This window comes from Talpa occidentalis, unplaced genomic scaffold, assembly GCF_014898055.3.
Source record: "Talpa occidentalis isolate TD23 unplaced genomic scaffold, MPIMG_talOcc4v2.1 talOcc4.6, whole genome shotgun sequence".
Lineage (NCBI taxonomy): Eukaryota > Metazoa > Chordata > Mammalia > Eulipotyphla > Talpidae > Talpa > Talpa occidentalis.
Genome location: NW_023604972.1, coordinates 77011227 through 77032552, shown reverse-complemented (window position 1 = coordinate 77032552; position 21326 = coordinate 77011227). Strand labels below are relative to the sequence as shown.

The window sequence follows — 21326 nt, the reverse complement described above, 5'->3', positions numbered from 1 at the left end:
TTACTGAATGACAAACCTGAAAGATAAAAAGAACCTAGCCTTTGTTGACATTGTTGAGTTGCTAGATGGAATAACCATTCTTGCATTTGTCCTAATTGTGGGCTTCTCCTTATGTGAGAGATTATATCTGTGTGGACTTAAGCCATTTTGAATGGTTGTCTGCATTTTACAACCAAATTGATTCTTAGTGATGATAAACATTTTCTTAGACCTCTTACGGATGATTGAGATAGTGGATATTATGATTTAGAATGGTCTTTGTTATATGTCCTGATGTCCCTATACACAATCCACTGAAAAAAGAAAAGTGTTGTTTCTGATAAACATCTTCATAGCTCTAATTTTGGAGTCCCATTTTGCTTTCTTAAACTCTTTGTAGCAATTTTAAGTGCCATTGGCAAATCAAAAAGTTAATCAGCTTTTAGATAAAAATTTCTGCTGAGAGTTGCCATGATACAGAGATATATTTGAATGTCACAAAAATTATTTACACATTTTGCATCTTTCTTTCCACAGAAAGACTATCTGGCAATTAGATACTAGGATAATGCCAGTTACCCATGCATTATAAAAAGTAAAGGTGCACATAATACATTAATTCATGAATTTTCAGATTGTTCTTTACTTACATATGTTGCAGAGACACAATGGACTATGATTGAGGGCTGTGGTCATCTTGGTGGTGGGTGTGGTGTGGTGACATGCATCTGAGGAAGTGTGACCTTGTGCCTCTGATGACATACAATGTTGTAAACCAGTGTTACCTCAATAAAGTTTTTTAAATATATTTTTATATCATTTTTCATTTTTGTACTATGTATGCATTTTCATCTTGGTTATAGTCCCCGTAAGATTCCCGCCACCCTTGTTTTGATCCTATTCCCTTCTCCCCGCCTGTAGTGTGTCTCTGGTTTATAGTTGCCTGTTAATTTTGATTTTTACTTTATTATAGTTAGTCTTTTTCCTGATCCCTTATTTGTATCTTCTAAATTCCTGCTATGAGTGAGATCATCCAGTATTTTTCTTTTTCTTTCTGGCTTATTTCACTGAGCATGTTCCCTTCCAGCTCCATCCATGTTGCTGCAGATGGCATGAGTTTATCTTTTTTCAGTAAAATTTTTAATTAATTAAATTTATAAAATAAGAGAAAAAGTTCAGTGGTTTTCTGTTGTTCTCAAGGAAATCAAAAGAAATTAAAACAACTAAAGTCATTAGCATGTACTACTTGTCCATGTGCAACATCTGTTTCTCCTGTCCAACTCAAACGTGTTTGCACTTTCTGTACATACTGGCTTTTGTTTGCTCAATTATATCAAGTTCTCTCCAAGTGTAAGGCCTTTGAAAATACTATTTCCTGTGCCTAAAATATTGCCAGCCTCTCTTTTGCTATATCATTTCCTCTAAATGACTGGCTCTTGTAGCAGCCTGTACTTCTATCATGGATTATTTGAAACAGTAAAAATGTAGCATCTATATGTGTATTTGCTAACCTAGTAGACTACTATAAGCTCTATGAGGATAAAGATCATGCATAATTTTGCTCAAAAATTCTAGTTCCTAGGATTGTCCAATATATGTTCATTGACTAATGTACAGGTGGTTTGAAAAATGGATTTCTACATAGATATCTAAAGTGATTTAAAGGTAGTGAGGTTAGTATGGGAAGATATAGGACATAGATATCTAAAGTGATTTAAAGGTAGTGAGGTTAGTATGGGAAGATATAGGAGGACAGTTTTTAAGAGATTGCAAATCAAGACCACTTTTTTTCCTGATTGTTTATTTTAAATTTTAAGACAATAGGTACAACTCAAGTAGTAAAGTATCTGACACACCCACTGAGTCTAGAGCTTCTCTTCCACAATGATGTGTATTATCCTAGATATAAATATCAGCACTTGTTATAGGAATATGGTGATAGGGTGTTTGCTTAGTGATGGTTGGTTGGGCCTTGTGTTTGTTCTGAAATGCCTCCAGAGCTTCCAATTAGCTGTGCTAAAAGAGAGGAAAGTGGGTGTGACTACCTACTGTTAGCGCAAGGTACAGAAAACTAACTACTTGTACATTAAGGGAAATGATGAAAAGCATAAACCATTGATTTAAATGTGACTTCTGTAGGTCAACAAAACATTACAGTTTTCTCTCAAGTAGCTCTCCCTATAACCAGGAGGCCAAGGAAGATGCCACCGCTGCCACTACCTGTTGCACTGTTAATCATAGACCATTATTAGTATGCTTCTTTTTAGTAGTTTCCTCTTAAATGAATGTATGTGAAAGCTCTACAACAGATGTTCCCTTACCAAAATATTTTTTTCCTTCATCATTTGCTTGTACAGATTTATAATTCCCAGAGAAGGTCCCTTGCCAGGAAAGTAGCTTCCATTTGAGTTACTTGGCATTAAGAATCTTGTCATCATCAGCCATAGTGTGATTATAGCTTAAAAATGCAAATGGGATTCTGGGATGAATCAACTGAAGGATAAAATTCATATGAATAAGTGATACTATATAAAAACCTAATTAGATGGCATCTGTAATATACGTTTCAGTTTAGTCTTTCTTAAAACAGTAAGTTTATTGCCACCAAAGGAGGAAGGTACATGCAAAATTCAACAAATATTTATGGAATGCCCAGTATGTGCCAGATAATATTCCAAAAATCTAGGATGCCAGCAGGCCTTTTTACAACAAGATTACATTCTAGGTTTTTCCAAAAAGTTGGTGGGATTAGAGCTTGGCTTAATGCATAACAGTAAAGAGCAGAACATTTTTGGAGAATATGCTCCATTAGTCACATAGAGATGTTTTAACATAAAATCTTCCTATGATGATTTCTTCCAGAGCCTAATAAATGTAAAAAAGTAACAATTTTTATTTACATGGTAAGAGAATGACAACAGAAAAGGGAAAATTAGGATATACTACATACAAAAGTAACAGTTTAAGGGATGTTTATCTCTGTTTTATCAGGGATGTCTAGAGTGCTAACTTCAATAAAGCAGGAAGGTTTCACTTAGCACTCACGCCAAATGCATGTAACCACAATGAATTTATGGGGGGAATGAATATCACAATAATATAAGCATGCAATTCAATTAGCAGCTAAAGAAGAAAGGTAACAAATCTCTCTCTTGGCAAAGTTTGAGAGAGTGGTAAGCAGAATGCGCAGAATCTGACCTGGAGTGTTCCTGGAATCTGTTCATGTGCAGGGCGAGGAGTTGCCACTGCTCAGAGAGAGTTCACTATCACCAAACCTTCGAGAAGTCTTCAGGACTACACACCTGATGTCCATGAGCATCTCAGATTGTCCCAAATTAGGTGCCTATATTTATACCACTTTTTTTTTCTTTAAAGATTTATCTATTTATTTATACAAGCACTGGGTACAGTCAGAAGCGCGGGAGGGGGAGAGAATCCACCAGAGCCAGAGTGGGGAACAGAACAGGCAGACCGACAAAGCACACTGCTGAGGGGAGCAGTGGGCGCAGCAGGAGAGGTCTGCGCACCATGTGGAACCCAGCCGGCGGCCAGGGATTGAACCGGCGCTGCAGAGGCCGCGGGCAGCCCCGCAGCCCAGTGCTCAACCACTGCGGCACCAGGGGAGGCCCTTTTTATACCACTTTTTATAGGCACATTATCAAGACCATTGATTAATTTTGATTTAGGAGTAGTCTTTTAGCAAGTCAGGATTTATTTGCCCTGGGCTTTCACATGTCTTTTTATCAGTGTCTTCATAAACAAGTGTTTACTTTTTTTTTTTTTTGTGGGACCCTCGCCGGTGGCTGGGGATCAAACTGGCGCTGCAGAGGCTGTGGGCAGCCTCGCAACCAGGCGCTCAACTGCTGCACCACCAGAGGAGGCCCTACAAGTGTTTACTTTTTAATTGATAACATAAGTCACTCTATCTCAATTTCCCCCAACTTTCCATCAGTGAGCGTCAGTACAATGTCAATACCTATGACAATCTCCAATTAAATACCTTAGTTTCTACTTTCAGACAAGCAATTTTTTTAAATATATTGTTCACTCTAGAAATAACCTGTGCTTTAATATAATTTCCCTTTGTTATACTGCTTTTTATACTGGGATGGAGTTGAAAGAAAAAAGACCTCTGAATCAGTCTAAGGTATTATGTGTGTTCAAAAATCACTTATGGAAATAAGAACTTGATTCCATTTTCTATCTGGCTCAATTAAAACAAAAATTGGGGGGAAATTTCTTTCTTCTAATAATCAAAATTCTGTTTTTAAAAAATTATTTATTAAGATTTAATTAATTAATTTATTTTTTAAATTTTGCATAGAAGAACTGGGGTGTGGGCCAGAGTTGCGGGTGGTAAGATGATTCACCAGACACAGAGTGGGGAGCGGAACAGGTGGGTTTACTGAAATACAGTGCAGAGGGGAGCAGCAGGCGAGAGAAGAAGAAGAGAGAAGAACTCTCTCTGCTATGCCATATGTGGGTTAAGCTCTCTGGCTAGGGATCAAACTAGCACTGACACTTAATCAGGGTAACACTGACACTTAATCCTTAGGCCACCAGGGAGGCCCATAATCAAAATTCTTGTCAAAGAAGCTCAGTCAGCTTCTTTACCTTTCCCTCATTGGACTGGCATAGCTACTCTTAGTCCTTGAGATTTCCACTAATTCTTTGCAGAACTCAAGTTCTTTACACCCAATGTACATACTGTGTGAAAATATGAGGATTTATGCATCCTTCAAAATTTGTCTGGATTCTATTTAAAATGTGAATGCTTCTTCAAAGAATACATACACAAGGCCATAGGCACAGGAAAAAAAAAAAATGTTCTTTTTCACTTATCAGGGAAATACACATCAAAACCACAGTGGGATACCAAGTCACACCTATGAGAATGGCTGACATCAAAACCACTAGAAATAAGTATTGGTGAGATTATGTGGTGAAAAAGAAACCCTCTTACACTGTTGGTGGGAAGGTGGATTGGTCCAGCCCTTATGTAAAACAGTATGGATATTTTGCAAATTATTGAAAATGGATCTACTACATGATCCAACAATTCCACCCCTAGCTAATTGCCCAAAGAATGCAAAAACACTAATTTGAAGGGAAATATGCACTACTATGTTCATTGCCACCTTACTTACAATAGCCAAGCTATAGAAACAGCGTAAGTGCCCAAAGACAGAAGGATAACAGATGAGTGGATTAAGAAGATGTGTTTATTTGCAACAGGAAATCCTACTCAGCTATTAAAAAAATGATGAACTCTTGCCATTTGTGACAACATGGATGGAACTGGAGGGAGTTATGCTATGAAAAATAATTCAGGGGAAAGACAAATACCATAAGGTGTCACTTGTATGTGGACTATAGAGAAACAAATTTTTAAAAAGTCAGATAAAAACAAAGCAATAATAAACCCTAGGAATCTGACTGTAGACTGAGACCACCAGAGCAAGAGGGTGAGGGATGAGAGCCAAGTGGGGAGTGAGAAAAATGGACTATTGTGGAAGATCATGAGTGGCTTGATGGTGGGTTGGTGTGGTAACAGCACTGAAGGGGTGATCCTATATCTCTAAGTCATATACAGTGTTGTAAACCAATGTTACCTCAGTTAAAAACAAATATGTTCACGCTCTGGATGAGCTGAAAGGTTACTGCCAACTCTAAAGCACAGAGTCACACTTGGTACCACTACTGTTATTATTTAACAAAGGTAAATAAGATATATTAGCAGAGACCTCCCATTCCACAGTATAATGTTTCTGTGAGTTTTGACCTTTTTTTCAGAGAAAAACCAATTTGCAAATAGCCAAAGAAATAAGCAAAAGGATAAAATGGATCTTGTCTATTTGTACACCTATATGTGTCACCACATTGAATGATCTTCTAAAGAAAGATACTCTGCAGGGATTCTTTAAGTCTGAACAATAGAAGGGCAGTGAGGATATTATCCAGTCAGGATCGAATCACAGTGCTCAATGCTGGGATCTAAATGGTACCTCTGCTTTCCCAAAACAAATTATTTGTTTTATGTGAACAATTTTCATGTGTAAAATATACAGATGGTATTCTTGTTCTGTATTAATTTAAATGAGTTGATTTTATTAACTACCTAGTCCATAGTAACCACTGCATTTCTGTTTCACAAATGGCTAAATCAAAATAAAACCTTTTTTTTGTTAAATAATGTAAGCAAGGTATTACTGAACATTAATGACTACATAAGAACCTTGTTTAAAATGGGTAATTCTAGCACATCATTGGACTTCTTTAGTAATAAGTGCCTTTTTTCCCACTTTTAGCTTGCTCTCTTCTTTTGTCAGAAAAATATGCTTTTCTTGGATAGTTTCCAATAGCAGCAGTGAAGACACATCAGCAATATCATATCTCTCTTGATTCAGGTTTGGCTGATGTGTCATAACAGATAGCACTGGGAGACATGGCTATGGAGATTCACAATATTTCTCCCTTTTTGTACATCTGAGCCTTATGTTAGCAGTTTGAATCTACTGTATTTTATAGACAGTCCCCTGGCACCAAGCTCAGATACAGTGTTCTTCCCACAGAGAGAAAAAGAGGCTTCATGATGATGATATATGGAAACTTGTGAAAGGTTGTACTGGTAGTTTGGGTTGAATTATAGAAGCCTCCTTTCTAAGGCTGTGTGTTTGGGTGGAGAAACTATTGTAATGGGCAGTAAGGGCTTTTTTTGTTCTTTACAATGTGTTAGAAACATTGATCTGAATTATGTATATGTTTTCAAATAGTTACTTTGCAGAAACAAGATGACAAAATATAAAAACTGTGGCTGTAGTCCAGTTTGTTAATAAGGTTTTATGAAATGTTTTCAGGTGCTATTTAAGATTTAGAAGACTTGGACTATAAAACTTCCTGTTAAATTTTATATCTTTGGTTCATATTTTCCTCCTCTATTATTCAAATTAACAACAAACTGTATTTAAGAACTGATATTTCCTTTTCAAATATCAGAGAAGCTTGAAAAATAATTTTTTAATGGCTCTTTCCAGGGTGGAACAAGAAAGGCTTTCATGACCTGGGTTCAGTTGCATTTCAGTGTCTAGAAATTATTTTAATCACAGAAAATTACTACTTTAACTTCAGTTTTTCCATCTTTAAAGCAGTATTTGTGATACCTACCTGCTAACTTTATCAGGGTAAAAAGCTATGATGGCAAGCTTTTAGAATAAAGTAGGAAGCTCAGCAAATGATGTCAATTTTTACATGGAATTGTATAATAAAAACATACATTTAAAGTAGTTGAATTTCTTTTTTGTATTGCTGAATGGCAGAATTTATGGAGTTATAGTTACTAGTCAGGGTATTGTTAAGTAGAAGTTTTGGTGCTAATCCTTCAAAAAGAAAAGCACAACTGCTTATTTGATTGTATCAGTGATGTATCATGAGAATTGTGTCATTTTCTTAATATTCTTACCTCAGTGGGCTTTTTTTTTTTTTTTTTTTTTTTTTTTTTTAAAAAAAGCTTTCCAGTTACAGGGTTGGTTGCATAAACTATGTGATTACACATTACTGTGGTCTTAAATTCTTTAACTTACTACTATTTACCACATGAAATTTAAATTTATAGTAATATATTTTCCTGGTGATGTGCTGGAGAAATTAACCTGTATTGATGCAAGAGTAATTTGTAGTCACTTAAGTAATCTTTCTTTCTGTGCTATAATGACCTATGATAGTGTGCAATGGCTATTATCCAATCCCTTCGCAAAAAAAAAAAAAAAAAAAAAATTACTTTTAATGGTCTTGAAGACATGAATTTGAAGACTTTAAACCTAAATCTGACTTTTACTACCTGGTGGCCTATGATATGTCAATAACATTTTTGTGAATCAGTTTCCATTTCTCTGAAAAGTACACAGTACCTTTGAGGTCCACTCTTAGCGTAACTGAAAAGAAAATGAGGTAACCCAAAAAAGAGTGTTTAGTCATATTCGCCCAGCCTAATGGGGACTGAACTTTTTGTTGGATCATCTTTAAGCTTTGGCTTCTCCAAATGAATAGTGTCAATCACTTTTAGGGACATACCTTCTTTACATAGATCTTGAACTTTCAACTTAATTCTAGAAATAAAACAATGGTGCCAGAATGTTCCAGATAAATCACTGATACCTTTTATAGTTGCAGAGAAAATAATAAATTACCTTTTGCTAGCTTCTGGTCTATTGAACTGTGGTCTTCAAGAGCTTTCAGTTAAATGCTGATTATTGATTTGATAAACATTCTATTTTTTGAAGGTGGTCAGGGTTAGAGAAAAAGCTTACCTTTTTTTCCAGCAGAATTATTCCTCATTCTGAAAAATTGGACATAAATTAAATCTTAAACCAGAGTATAATGGTGCATGGTTGGCCATTGATGCAATGTCTAATATAAACTTTGCTTTCCCAAAATAATTTTGCAAGATACAGAGGATCTTCTTCATCTCTCCTTCTTAAACAAATAAACAAAAAAAAAACCTGAATAGAATAGGGAAGAAAACTGATAAAATTTGAGCACATTTCATTTTATAGTAGTTATATGCCAAAAGTATTAATTAATAGAGAATATATTCCCAAGTTATTTTGTCATGTTGAATCATTGAGCTGATGGTATAAGCAAGAATTATGAATAGATCTGATCAAGTCTGAGTATAAAACTAGCTTCCTTTATTTATTCTTTATATGTAGCCACCTTGTGCTTAGCTGATATTTTTGTCAGAAGTACTAACCTGTTGAATTTGATAGATCTATTTAAGCCTGTAACTTGTCTGTTTCAAAAACAACTTGAGGTGACATGTAAAAAAAGGTGAAGCAAAACCAAAAACTAGGGCTTCCCTGGTGGCGCCGTGGGTTGAGCACAGCGCTGTGAAGCCGTCCGCAGCCTCTGCAGCGCGATTCAATTCCTGGCCTGCCAGGGAGATTCCCACCTGGCGTGGCAGACCTCTCCTGTCTCACCCGCTGCTCCCCTCAGCAGAGTATTTCGGTTCTTCTGCCTGTTCTGCTCCCTGCTCCATCTCTGGTGAATTCTCTCACCCTCCCGCGCCTCTGCCCTGTACCCAAGTGCTTGTACAAAATAAATAAATCTTTAAAAAAACAAACAAACTGTTAGTCCAAATTTAAAAGAATTTGTTTGGTTTGCATTTCATTGCAACCTTTTGATCCTTTCTTGATATAAATGTATGTCTACCTACTTTAAATTTACTTTTGTTTTTATATTTTTTTTTATTAATTGATAGTGGAAAAATGTTCATTTAGGTAAGAGACCAATAAATGGAAATGGAAGAATAATTTATGTTAATGCTGATTTTTTTCAATATATACTTATTTTTTTTCTCAATAAAGAGTATGGCTTATTTTTTTAGATTTTTTTTTTTTAATATTAAATTTTATTTTTATATTCCCCCATACAATTGCAAACGCCCCATTCTGACCCCAATCCTTCCCCTCCCGCCCCCCACCCCCCAAAAAGTGTCTCTGGTTCATAGTTTTTTGTTGATTTTGATTTTCACTTTCTTATATTCATTTTCCTGGTCCCTTATTTAAGTTTTCTAGATTCCTAGTTTTTTAGATTATTTTTTAATGTTCATTTATTTTTATCATGGTAACATTGGTTAACAGCACTGTATATGATTTGGAAGTACAATCCAAATGTACTATTACATTTTAAGACCAACTGTTATTCATTATCCTTCTGTAATTAATATTTTGGGCAGCTATAAAGTGATTCAGGAAATTAAATATTTAATTATGCATATAGAAAAGATGATCAAAACCAACTCCTCTACCATTTTAAGATCAAATGCATTAAATAATTTCATTCTTTTTACTAAGCACCTAAAATATTGTCTGTTAATGTGACAGTCCTAGAAATATCACTCTTGGTAGTTGATTATATAAATAGAACTTGAAATGGCTTAGGAAAGAGTCTTAGAAAAACTTCTAGGAGTACATTAGTTCTAGACTTATCCCTTTCATCAGCCTGCCACCAGCATTTGGCAGGCAACTTCTCCTCACTGGACCAGTAGCTTGTTTTCAGTCACAGTCCAGACTTTTAATAGTTATTATTTCTCCTTTGCTAGCAGCTGTTTAATTTGGATTTTGTGTCTTTCTTTCTTTAATAGTCTGATACATACTTCTGCATGTCAATGCGTTTGCCAGTGGATGAAGAAGCCTTCGTGAGTAAGTATTGATTGGGTGGTGTAGGGGTGGGAAGTGGAAGGAAGGGCAGCAATTTGAAATCAGTGAAAGGTTCTTTTTGATTGTCATGAACATATTAGTCTTTTACTGTCAGTTCCTAAAATGGATTTATCATGCCTAATGTGGAAAAAAAAAAAACTAGAGAGAGCTACAGAGAGACAAGATTACAAACTGTATCTGGAGAGATTGGTGAGTAATAGTAGTTAAGTTGTTGCATGCAGATGTCGATGGCCGCCAATACCAGGTGGTCCCATTTGTATAGTATTGGCTTTCTGTCTGTGTCTGGTTGCTTAATTCCGCTCCATTCAACAGACTGTTTATTTACCTGCCGGTTCATGCTATAAATCGACTGCACTTAGAATCAACATTGGAGAATGTAAGATTTTACCTGTCAGACAGGTAGCTAGATAGGAAAAAAGGAAGGAGAGATTGAGAGACGGAAAGAAGGGAGGGAGAGTGGAAGGCAGGAGAGAAGAAACTTTGAACCTATAGTTTATATTATAGAATGAAAGGATTCTCAAATGACAGTTCCTTCCCCCAACTGAGTCTTTAAATCAGATAGGAAAAGTGACAAAGCACCATCTGTTTTCATCTTAGTTGTTTTAATTTAAACATCCCTTATGACAGACTTTTAACTGTTTAGGGAAGGTGTGATGGGCAAATTATTCATGACTTTGTTCCTCACTTCACTCCGCTTCACTTCTCTGGTTTGAGATGTTGGTTTTCAGGAGAAAGTGATGATAATGAGAGTTGTACTTTGGTCCCTTGAAACTAATCTTCAAGTGGCTGTCGGAGGGGACTATTATGTGAATTGTAAAATGTATACAGTAGCCTTCAGGCATCCAAGGATGAATTTTCATGAGGTGTACCCCATAGGAGTATACGTTCCCTACCTGCAAAGACAGAGCAATGTGCATTTCTTTCCCTCACACACTTTGGTGGCAATCAAAATAGAAAATAACAGCCTATACCAACACTCTCTAAACAAAATTTTCTCTGTGCTCAATTCTAATAATGAAAGTCAGAGTTTGGTATGTTAAGCATTGCCTGATTGTTTCTTTGTATGATATTTAAACAACAATAAGGAAAACGTGAGGAAGGTTAGCACGCCCAGATCCTGAACTTTAAAGACAGAAAAATGATTTAAGTTCCTAATTGTACACCAAATATGATTTAGGATGTAAATTCATCATGGAAATATTATTTTTTAAAGATTTATTTATATATGCATACAAGAACTGGGGTATAGGCCAGAGACAGAGTGGGGAACAGAACAGGCAGACTGACTGAAATACACTGCTGAGGGGAGCAGCGAGCAAGTCAGGAGAGGTCTGCGGCGCCATGTGGGTAGCTCCCTGGCCAGGGATCAAACTCTTGCTGCAGTGGCTGCGGACTGCTTCATAGTGCTGCCTATTAACCCTTTGCACCACCAGGGAAGCCCTCATCATGGAAATATTAACAGTAAAGCTTTCCTAAATTTCACCAGACAATGGGGTGAGGAAAAAAGACAAAACTTGCAAGCTGACCATAGATCTGAGGCATATGGCAGGGGATGAGAAGTAGGAGGGGTCAAAATGGCAGGGGACCACACCAGTGATGTTGGTCATGGACCACAGGTGCTATGGTGGTGGGAGAACTACGGCGACCACAACTGAGTAAAAAAATATTTACTCATAAAAAAGGAATTTTACCTAAAGTTCTTTCTTTATTAATTTTAATATCTTTACTAACTTTTATATCTTTTTTTTCAAGTTCAATCATAGACATGATTCCTTCTGTTTCACACTTGCTTTGAAGAGAAGGCTACTCTACACGCCTGGATAAATAAGATAGTCACATTTCACAGCAATGTTACAGGTCACACATTAATAGGCTACTAGCTGGGAGTAGTATATGATTTCAGAGCTGAAAATTCTTAAGGTCAATAAATATATATCCTGGAATGTGTTACTGCTCTTTTAATGTAAATGTGTTTACTTTCACATAATTTAAAATTGAGGAGTACAAGTGAATGTACTCAGTCAAGAAAAATACTGAGAGGAAACACATAATGGGGCTAGATTCAAGCAAGGTGCTAAATATTTCTGCATTTTCTTAGGTAATTGTCTTCTAAGATTCAGCTGTTTCCTGTTCTAAAGTCCTCAAAGGATCATAAAAGGTTAATAACTGTTTTCGGTATTTCTTCTTTTCCTTACTGCTGAGAGGATTTCATGAATACTGGTTTGTCACCTGTTCAAAATAGCCTTGTTTCATCTTCTGTGTGAGTTTTTAAATGTAGTACTTTTAATATACTACCCCAAGTGATTTGTGGGGAACTTTGTTTACATAATCCAACCACCACAAACATTTAGTGTAGACAAATTAGAACTAAAAATTTGAAAACCAAAGAGAAATTCCAATCATTTATGTAGCGGAATAAGTATGGGGAATTTTGTGTGTATTGTCTTATTAAGTCTTAGGATAACTCTGCAGATCATCCCATTATAGACAAGAACATTCTCTTATCACCCCACCATTAGCCATTGCTTACTCAGGGCCCGCCAGACACTAACATAGCAAAAGCTCAGCATATTTAAACCATTTTACAGAAAAGGAAATAGAGGGATAGGTAATGTGCCCATACTTTTTGCTAGCTATGCGTTACCCTACTTGCATGCTGTTTAAGTCATTACAGATGTGTTTGTGGGGCAGTGATGCAGAGAAGAAATGAAAGAAATTCATTTGAAAAGGAAGGAAAGGAAAAGGGCTTGGATGTGTGGTCCTACATCAGCAGGGTGTTCTCACATTGCTGTTCCATACTCCCAAAGTGGCAGTTTTGTTGGTGGTAACCAAGGTTTTCCAAGAATGAAACTTTATCCTTTTCGTGGCTTGTCCCAGTTTCTGGATCTTAGGGTGATTTATCACAAGATTACATATGGTTGAAAATGATGACATGTAGGGTCCTCCCTGGTAGCGCAAGGAATTAAGACGCAGCACTGTGAAGCTATCCACAGCCACTGCAGCACGAGTTCGATCCCCAGCTAGGGAGCTGACCCATATGGCGCTGCAGACCTCTTCTGTCTCGCCTGCTGCTCCCCTCAGCAGTGTGTTTTAGTAGATCTGCTTATTCTTCTCCTCACTCTGTCTCTGGGAATCCTCTCACCCCCCACATCTCTGGCTGCACCCCAGCTCTTGTATGCATAAATAAATAAATTGTAAAAAAAGAAAGAAAATTATTACGTGTGAAGACCTATAATAGTTTATTCTTTTTTTAAAGATACTCATCATTTTATACCTCTGCTTTTATTATCTGTATCTTTTAAACTTTTGAATGCCAGCAAGGTTTGCGCTATAGCATGTGAAGGGGACTTAATTATTGCTTACTTAATATATGAGTGAACACTGCAAAAGTGTTCTGTTTATTCATCATTTTCTAAGGCAATATATCAAATATTAAATAATTTACCTTATGCCTTAAATTATATTATTGTCTGAATATAAGGGAACAGTTGTTTTTTAAGCAAAGGCATGTGTTCATAAATTCAGCAAACTTGTAAAGTTCTGCTGTGTAACAGTTATTGGACTAGGCTATGGGGATGTCAGATATGTCACAAAATCAAGAAAAATCACAGCCTGGCAGAATTCTAGAAGAACACAAATGTTAAAACATGCAAAAAGGACTTTCTTCTTTTGCTTTTCAGATTTCTCAAGAAAATCACAAAAGGCAGGATACAATTCAGGTTGTTTAATTAGGACAAAACAAGCTCTTACTGGCATTAAAACCCAAAATTGCACTTGAATAATTCATAATTTTGGCTTTATGCTGTGTGACTAATTACATCTCATTTTAGATAAAAATACTTCTTAATTCTGAGACAGTGCTATCACAATTGTCATGGAATTTCTATGCGCATATGCCTGTCATGTTTACATATGAGCATAAACAACATCTTTGATGTATTTCTATGGCTGTATTGAATTTTAAATGCAAATTAAAGTAGATATTTGGGGAAATACTGTAATGAAGATAAATGTAATTTTTATGTTTTGAATAAAAGCTATCCGTAGAGCATTGCTTTTGCTTATTGTTTTAATAAAAAATCACAGACTTGGAGTGGGTAAAGGTATGATAAAATCTGCATTGACCACTGAACTGTGATGCTGTCTAAAAGGTGTTTTATAGACACTCAGAGGAATTGACTCTGACAGCAGCCCACTCAGCCAAGAAATTTGACTGTCATCTTCATCCACTTGCTTTACCTCACATGGATGACCAGTAAATAAATGTGTCTTTTCCTTAGTGAATGATGGCAGGTCCCTATCTATCAAATTGCACTATACAAATGAGACAGAAGCCATTGAATTTAGAAATAGATGAAATTAATATAATGATTCATTGCTTTTCATTTTCTTGGGCTTCTCTCTTGAATGTAGAATAAGTTCTACTGTGGAATTACATAGTTGTCTTAAATGGTCTCAATGTGACCTTTCTTAAATAAGGCCCATATTAAGGTGATGTTAGGATACTTTGAACACTGCCAGGCAATCTACTTTTTTTTTAAAGATTTATTTATTTATGCGTACAAGAACTGGGGTACAGGCCAGAGGTATGGGGACAGGGCAGGTGGTGAGAGGATTCACCAGAGACAGAGTGGGGAACAGAACAGGCAGACTACTTTTGATCATATTTAGGGATCACTCAGTGGTGTGACTACAGAGACCAAGGAAGTCACAGTGTTCATATATCCACGCAATATCCACACAGTAACCAGAAAGAGGAGTGAGTGTAAGAGGGAGTTGTCTATATATCCTATTTCTCCTCTGTCACCTAGGGTTTTCTCCAACATGAATAGTGTAGTCTCTGTCTCCCACATGACCACTGAATGTCTTCTAGTAGGCACCCTAGGAAGCTGTTCCAGTTTCTGATTGAAAGTTAGTTGAGGGCCTCCCCGATGGCGCAGCGGGTTGAGTGCAGTGCTGTGAAGCTGTCCGCATCCTCTGCAGTGCGGGTTCAATTCCCGGCTGGCCAGGGAGATACCCATATGGAGAAGCAGATTTCTATCTGGCCCGCTGCTCCCCTCAGCAGTGTTGTCAGTCATCTTACTGTTCTGCTCCCTGCTATGTCTCAGGGGAATTCTCTTACCCTCCCGAGCCACTTGCCTCTACCCCAGTTCTTATATAAATAAATAAATCTTTAATTAAAAAAAAGTTAGTTGAGAGAGCTAAGATAGCATAAATAAGACAACACAAAACTAAACTAGAGGTCTTTGATAAATGGATAAAACCTAATTTATTTCATGATAATCTGTGTGCCCTGTCTCAGTATTTCTTGAATGTTTTCTATCCTTTGGTCACCCAACATATTTCCAATATGCCAACCCCAAAGATCAGGAGATTTACACTTGTATTTTCATGTTCTTTATTTTATAAGTTAATTATCAATAGGCTATACTAGTCTTCTGTTGCCTATCTATAGCTAACAAAGATGTTCCTCCCATTTCTGTTAGTAAATTTGGGTTGGTTTTATGTACACAGATATTTCCTAAGTGTTCATTCCACCACTGGACTGTTCCATGTCCTTGGTCTGGCAGATCCATCAATATTTGACTTGCAGCCCTGGATAGCCACTTGGAAAGGAAACGGACAGAAAGTAAAGTGCTAAATGAAGTTCTCTCCTAGGTCACATTCTTAGGGAATTTCATAGCTCTGATTGTAGTCAGATGTAAGCTTAAAGAGGCCATAAATCCCTAACAGCTTCATGCAGTTAGGACAAATTTTTCTTAGAACTCCAGAAAGTAGACCTAGTTATCTCTCTGTTCAATATGTCACCCACACACGTACTTTAAAGTCTTTTATTTCAGATGACATTATCCTTTGAGACATCCTCCAATCTTTGCACTTTCTGTGTCATAGTATTTCCTTTAATTAATGTGCATGAGTCACTATTTCTGGAGTCCTAGTCCTTCAAAAGTAGTTGGTTTCCAGAACTTACTCTTACTTGCCTACAAAATTTTCTGATCTTATACATCAGACAATCTGAACTGTTAACACCCATTGAGACTGAAGTACCTTTTTCACTTAAGCAGCTGTCATCCTGTTATTGAGTTAGAATACTTGGTGACACTTTAATCTTAATGGATAGAATATTCCCTTGCTCCTCACGAGGCTCTGTTTTTGCCTGCATGTCACCACCCCAAAGCTGCCTTTGTTTATTCTGCCTGTCAGACTCACACACTTATATGCAGTTTCCAATATTTTCATCTAGCTTTCTTTGCCTTCAATCCTTTATTTATTTGATGTATGTTTGGAGAAAAAAGAGAAAAGGAGGAATTTCTTTGATTTGTAATGTTAAAATATTTTTCTATATTCTGTTTTGTATAGTGTTAAAATCTCCAGCCTAGTCATATATGTAGCTTATGCTCAAAGGACCTCATTCTTATTCACTAGTGTGGGATCTTGTTATGCAAAGCAAGGAATAATAAATAGGAATGGAGCAAACCCAGGAAATGAACCTGTCAGCCTCATCTTTTCTCAGTTGACTCCTCCCACCACTGGCAGCAGTCCCATCTATAAAATTGTCCAAGTACTGCTTTGTTTTATGGCATCTATTATTTGTTTTAGGTTTACATTTTGATATAACATTCCTTTTCTGGTGGTATTTTTTGTTTCCACTGGCAATGAATTGTACCTGGAGCAATAATTATATGAATACTTCGATCTTTTGGATATGAGAAAGATGGTTGCTTTCTTGTTTAAACCCTGTACCAGTAATTTACTTAGCAATTAAACTTGGTTGAGTTTCTGGAGAAATAAGAGTCCGTAAGAGCAAGTTGTTATAAGAGGGAACTCAGGAATTTTCTTCTACTATCACTTAAAAATATTGATGTGCTTCTAATTACAGAAACTAAAATTAAACACATATCTAGAAAGCGTTCAATGTGGAGCAAATAAATCATTCTTAATATAGCATGTGAAAATGAGAAAAATTTCAGAACATGCCTAGAGAAGTTGTACTTTGAATGATTTTTGCTTTTTACTTTAAAAAAATTAGAAGACCCTGTTGTATAAGCAGGGGCCCAGACAAAAAATTTGACTTTCCTTCCTTATGAACAGCCACAGAGATTGTATGTCCTTGTCTTCATGATATACTCTTCTCCCAAAAGGTTTTCCTTCCTATCTTTAGTGAAGCTTTTGTTCATTAATATTTCATTTTATAAATTTAATGATAACTCATTTTTTTCAAAAAAGATTTTTGCCTCCTTTCACAATAACACATACCCCACATTCATATGAAAAAGACACTACTGGGGACTCTTGCACAGATCCTGACCACTCAGGGCTTTCCCCAAAACTTTCCCAAGCCCTGTATGGTGCCTTATGGGAACATAAGTTCACCCTTTTGGCTGCCCTCATGGCTTCAGACATCAGGGTTCACTTTTTGAGTAATTTTCACATACATAATTTCCTCTCCTCTCTTTTGAACAGGACTCTCATCATTTAAATCTTCTGCTGGATATTTCCACCTAGAATTTTATTTGATACCTCAAACTAACATTATTTTCCACCCAAGCAGTTTAAAATTCTAGATAAAATGCACTTGGACATGTTGATTTATTACCAAAATACCAGAATGATCAAGGCTTAGAAAATCTGTTAATAGAATCTACTCATAATAAAGTTTTCTATAAGGGATGGGAACCATGTGATAATCTACATAAGTTCTGGAACAGCAGAGGAGACACCATTTTCTTTGACAAACCCCTGATGGAGTAACAGAGGGACATTTAAAGGGGAAAAAAAAAGGTGGAAGATACCATTGGAACAAAAAGTTAGATACCATTAGACTGATTATAAGCCAATTGATAAAGATGGATATGAAGTAAAAAATTGTAACACATAGCAAGATAAATTTAAAGTGAAGAAAAAAAGAAATAAAGGCCATGTACTCCCACTTCATTTCTTTTCAATTTTTCCTTCTGCCAGGGATGATACCCTGAGAGGATTATGGAAGGAAGGGAGGAAATCTTACACTCAACTTGAGAGTGAGTCTGTAGATAGACCCTGTCCTTCCTTCTTTTTCCCTTGCTAACAAAGTTAGGCTTGGTTACGTTATGATTTTCTATGATTTATAAACTATTGTAATTTCCAACTGAGTCCTCCTTTCCAAAGTGTATCTTCTTCAGTCTCCTAAACTCACTATATTCTTTGGTAATAGAAAACAAGCCTCAAAGAAAAAGAAAAATACCGGATGGTCTCACTCATAGCAGGAATCTAGAAAACTTAAATAAGGGACCAGGAAAATGAATAACTATAAGAAAGTGAAAATCAAAATCAACAAAAATCTATGAACCAGAGACACTTTTGAGGGGGTGGGTGGCGGGAGGGGAGTGATTGAGGTCAAAATGGGGGGATTGAAATTGTATGGGGAATATAAAAATAAAATTTATTATTAAAGAAAAAAAGAAAACAAGCCTCAAATTAAAGCAAATCCATTTTCCATCTGTCCTCTGTTAGTTTTATAAATAGTGGTATGAAAATCTCAAGATATGATTTTTAGGTTTTAAGTTCATAGTTTCAGTGCAATAAAGGAAAAGTCGTGTTATCTCCACTGAAAGTCAAGTCAGGCTGGCTCGTAGTAGGTGGCCTGTGTTTTCTGACTATTCACACTCTGCAGGTCATGGTGTTATAGTTTAATGTAGAACATCTTTTATAAACACTTGTGTTTCAGAGACATGTTTTAGCAGAATGTGATATTTTATTAATTTTATCATACAAACAAAAAGATAAAAGATGCAATTTTACACCATGGCTAATTTTAGGCTAATTAGCATTTTTACGGGCATGGGTGAGTTGTAACTGGCCCCTGTAGGACAGCATGGTGAATTTGGACAAAAGGGAATCAGTCAAACTCAAGCCAGGAAAGGGAAAGGGAAAGGGACCTCATATTTAATCTCTAATCTATAGATAATAGTTTAACTTGTTTTTAGCTTTTGATTTCTGAGCTGATTTTTGCTTAATGTCTTTAAAACACTGTTATTAGTAGAAAAAGAGAAATGAAATGCGTTGGTTTTAGCATGCTTTTACTGAGTATGCAGTGGGATCCAGAGTAGTAATTTTTCTCTTCTATATTTTTGTGAAGATATATTTTCCACTTTTCTTTTCTAGAATTTGTTTCTATCACATTCCAGTGACTACTACTGTTAGAGCTTTCATTTTTTACCCACACACTGTTCTCATTACTCTATGTGGTCTCTTCCATTAAAAAAATGTGTGTGTTGCTTATTAATTATTATTATTATTAGAGTTAACTATCTGAGGAAGTTAAATGATCAAATCATGCTCATCTTAAGGAAAAAGAAAATTCATACAACTTGGGTGCTCTATCATAAGAGCATCAAATTGTCAAACTACACGTCTCTTGTGACATTTGTGCACAGAAGTATAACCTGTGTTCATATTCATGTGTCATTTTCTCTTAACAGTTGACTTCAAGCCGCGGGCCAGCATGGATACTGTCCATCATATGCTGCTTTTTGGATGCAATATGCCTTCATCTACTGGAAGTTACTGGTAAGGAATCATGGTTCCGTAGTAGAAAAGCATATAGAAAATGTTTTTTTGAAATACAAAGGACATCTGTGGAAGCATTTTACAGCTGATTAGCAAATAGGCAGACTATTTGCATGTTCTCTAGTTCATTGTTCTTTTGCATTGCATGGTTTTCATGGTTTGATTATCACTGTTATTTAGTCCACACATCCATCAGTATGTTACTCACTTAATAACTATGTCTATTAGCATAGACAGTGTCAAGGTATAAATGGCTTGTAAATAAAGACTGAATGTTTAAGTAATGGATACTCTGATAATTATTTTTAAAGTTCATGATTCAACCCAAAGGGCACTATTCGTCCCAGACACTGCGCTAGGTGATCTGTACACACCATATTATCCTGACATCCCTGCAAAGCAGGTATTAATAGCTCCATTTTCCGGACAAGGATCCGAAATCCCAGAGATTCAGTGCTTGCTCCAGGTAACACATTTGGTTCAATTCAAACCAAATTTTCTGGTTCCATATCCAAAGTTATCTTCATATTATCATGCTGTCTCCAACTTATTTAAGTTACTGTTGGAGTATTCGAATATATTTCAAGCAACATTCTGAGTTTTAATATCATGTTATGAGCAATCAATAAACTTCTATTAGATGCCTATGATATGCCAGAACTGTAGTAGACACGATAGGAGACTCTAGGATAAATAGCTATGTCTTCTCCCCTTAGAAAGTTATACCACAATTATGACTTGAAATCTTCTGATTCAATTAAGTTTTTGGTGTTCATGAAAATGAGCTTACACTGAAAATAGCTGTATTTTAAGTTTCATATTTTGCACCTATAGCTAGCATCTTAATAATCCATCATGACTAGTGTGTCAGCTTTGTATTAGAGAGGGATATGTTTTGTGGTCTTGTCTCTGCATAATTATGTAGACTGGTAGACCTTTCCCTGTGCAACCTAATATTATTTAGGCTATTGTGCAGTGTGCTTTCAAGTCATTTTTATAATAAACAATTGTAATATGTATTTGGAACTGTTAAAAGCACAGGGCAATTAGTGGAAGTCTCCATGGACCAAGTACCATCAAAGTATTTGTTAATAGGCTTAAGCTGTTTGATGAAAGGGGCACATCATATAGGAACTCATCTCACATAACTGGGTTTATAGAAAAATGAAGTCAGCAAATCACACTTAATGCCCTTTGATAGTAACATTCCAGTTTTTGCTCTTCAGTAAATTTTTGTAAAGAAAATTCTGGGATTAAAAGATTATTCTGTGACAGCTTTTTCTGAATCTTATTCAGAATTCATATCCTATGGTTTTTATGCTTTAAAAATATTTCCTCTGAAATTAGCAATATTTACTTTGGATTGAAACTAGTGAAATTAGCTAGAAGGGATGTAAGCTTTAAAACCTGCCTTAATTTCATCTTGGTTAAAAAGAATGAATGAAATGATAGGTCACTTAAATGTTATTATAGTTCTAAGTGTCAATAATAATTATATAAAAGGAATTGAATCTAGTACACTGTTCTTGCGTTAAAGAGCTATCAAGAGTCACACATTACTTTGACCCTTTAAAAATACTA

At 36.0% G+C, this 21326-nt stretch overlaps 1 protein-coding gene across 21 annotated transcripts in view; it reads left to right on the top strand.

The window, feature by feature from the left end:
- The window catches only part of PAM (peptidylglycine alpha-amidating monooxygenase), a 329113-nt gene that overhangs the window by 177420 nt on the left and 130367 nt on the right, over positions 1 to 21326 (top strand). For all 21 annotated transcript variants that reach the window (XM_054688174.1, XM_054688177.1, XM_037530112.2 and 18 more), the window contains exons 4-5: positions 10121 to 10178; positions 19658 to 19745. In XM_054688174.1, coding sequence (XP_054544149.1) covers positions 10121 to 10178; positions 19658 to 19745 — 146 coding nt within the window. The remainder of the gene's footprint in view (positions 1 to 10120; positions 10179 to 19657; positions 19746 to 21326) is intronic.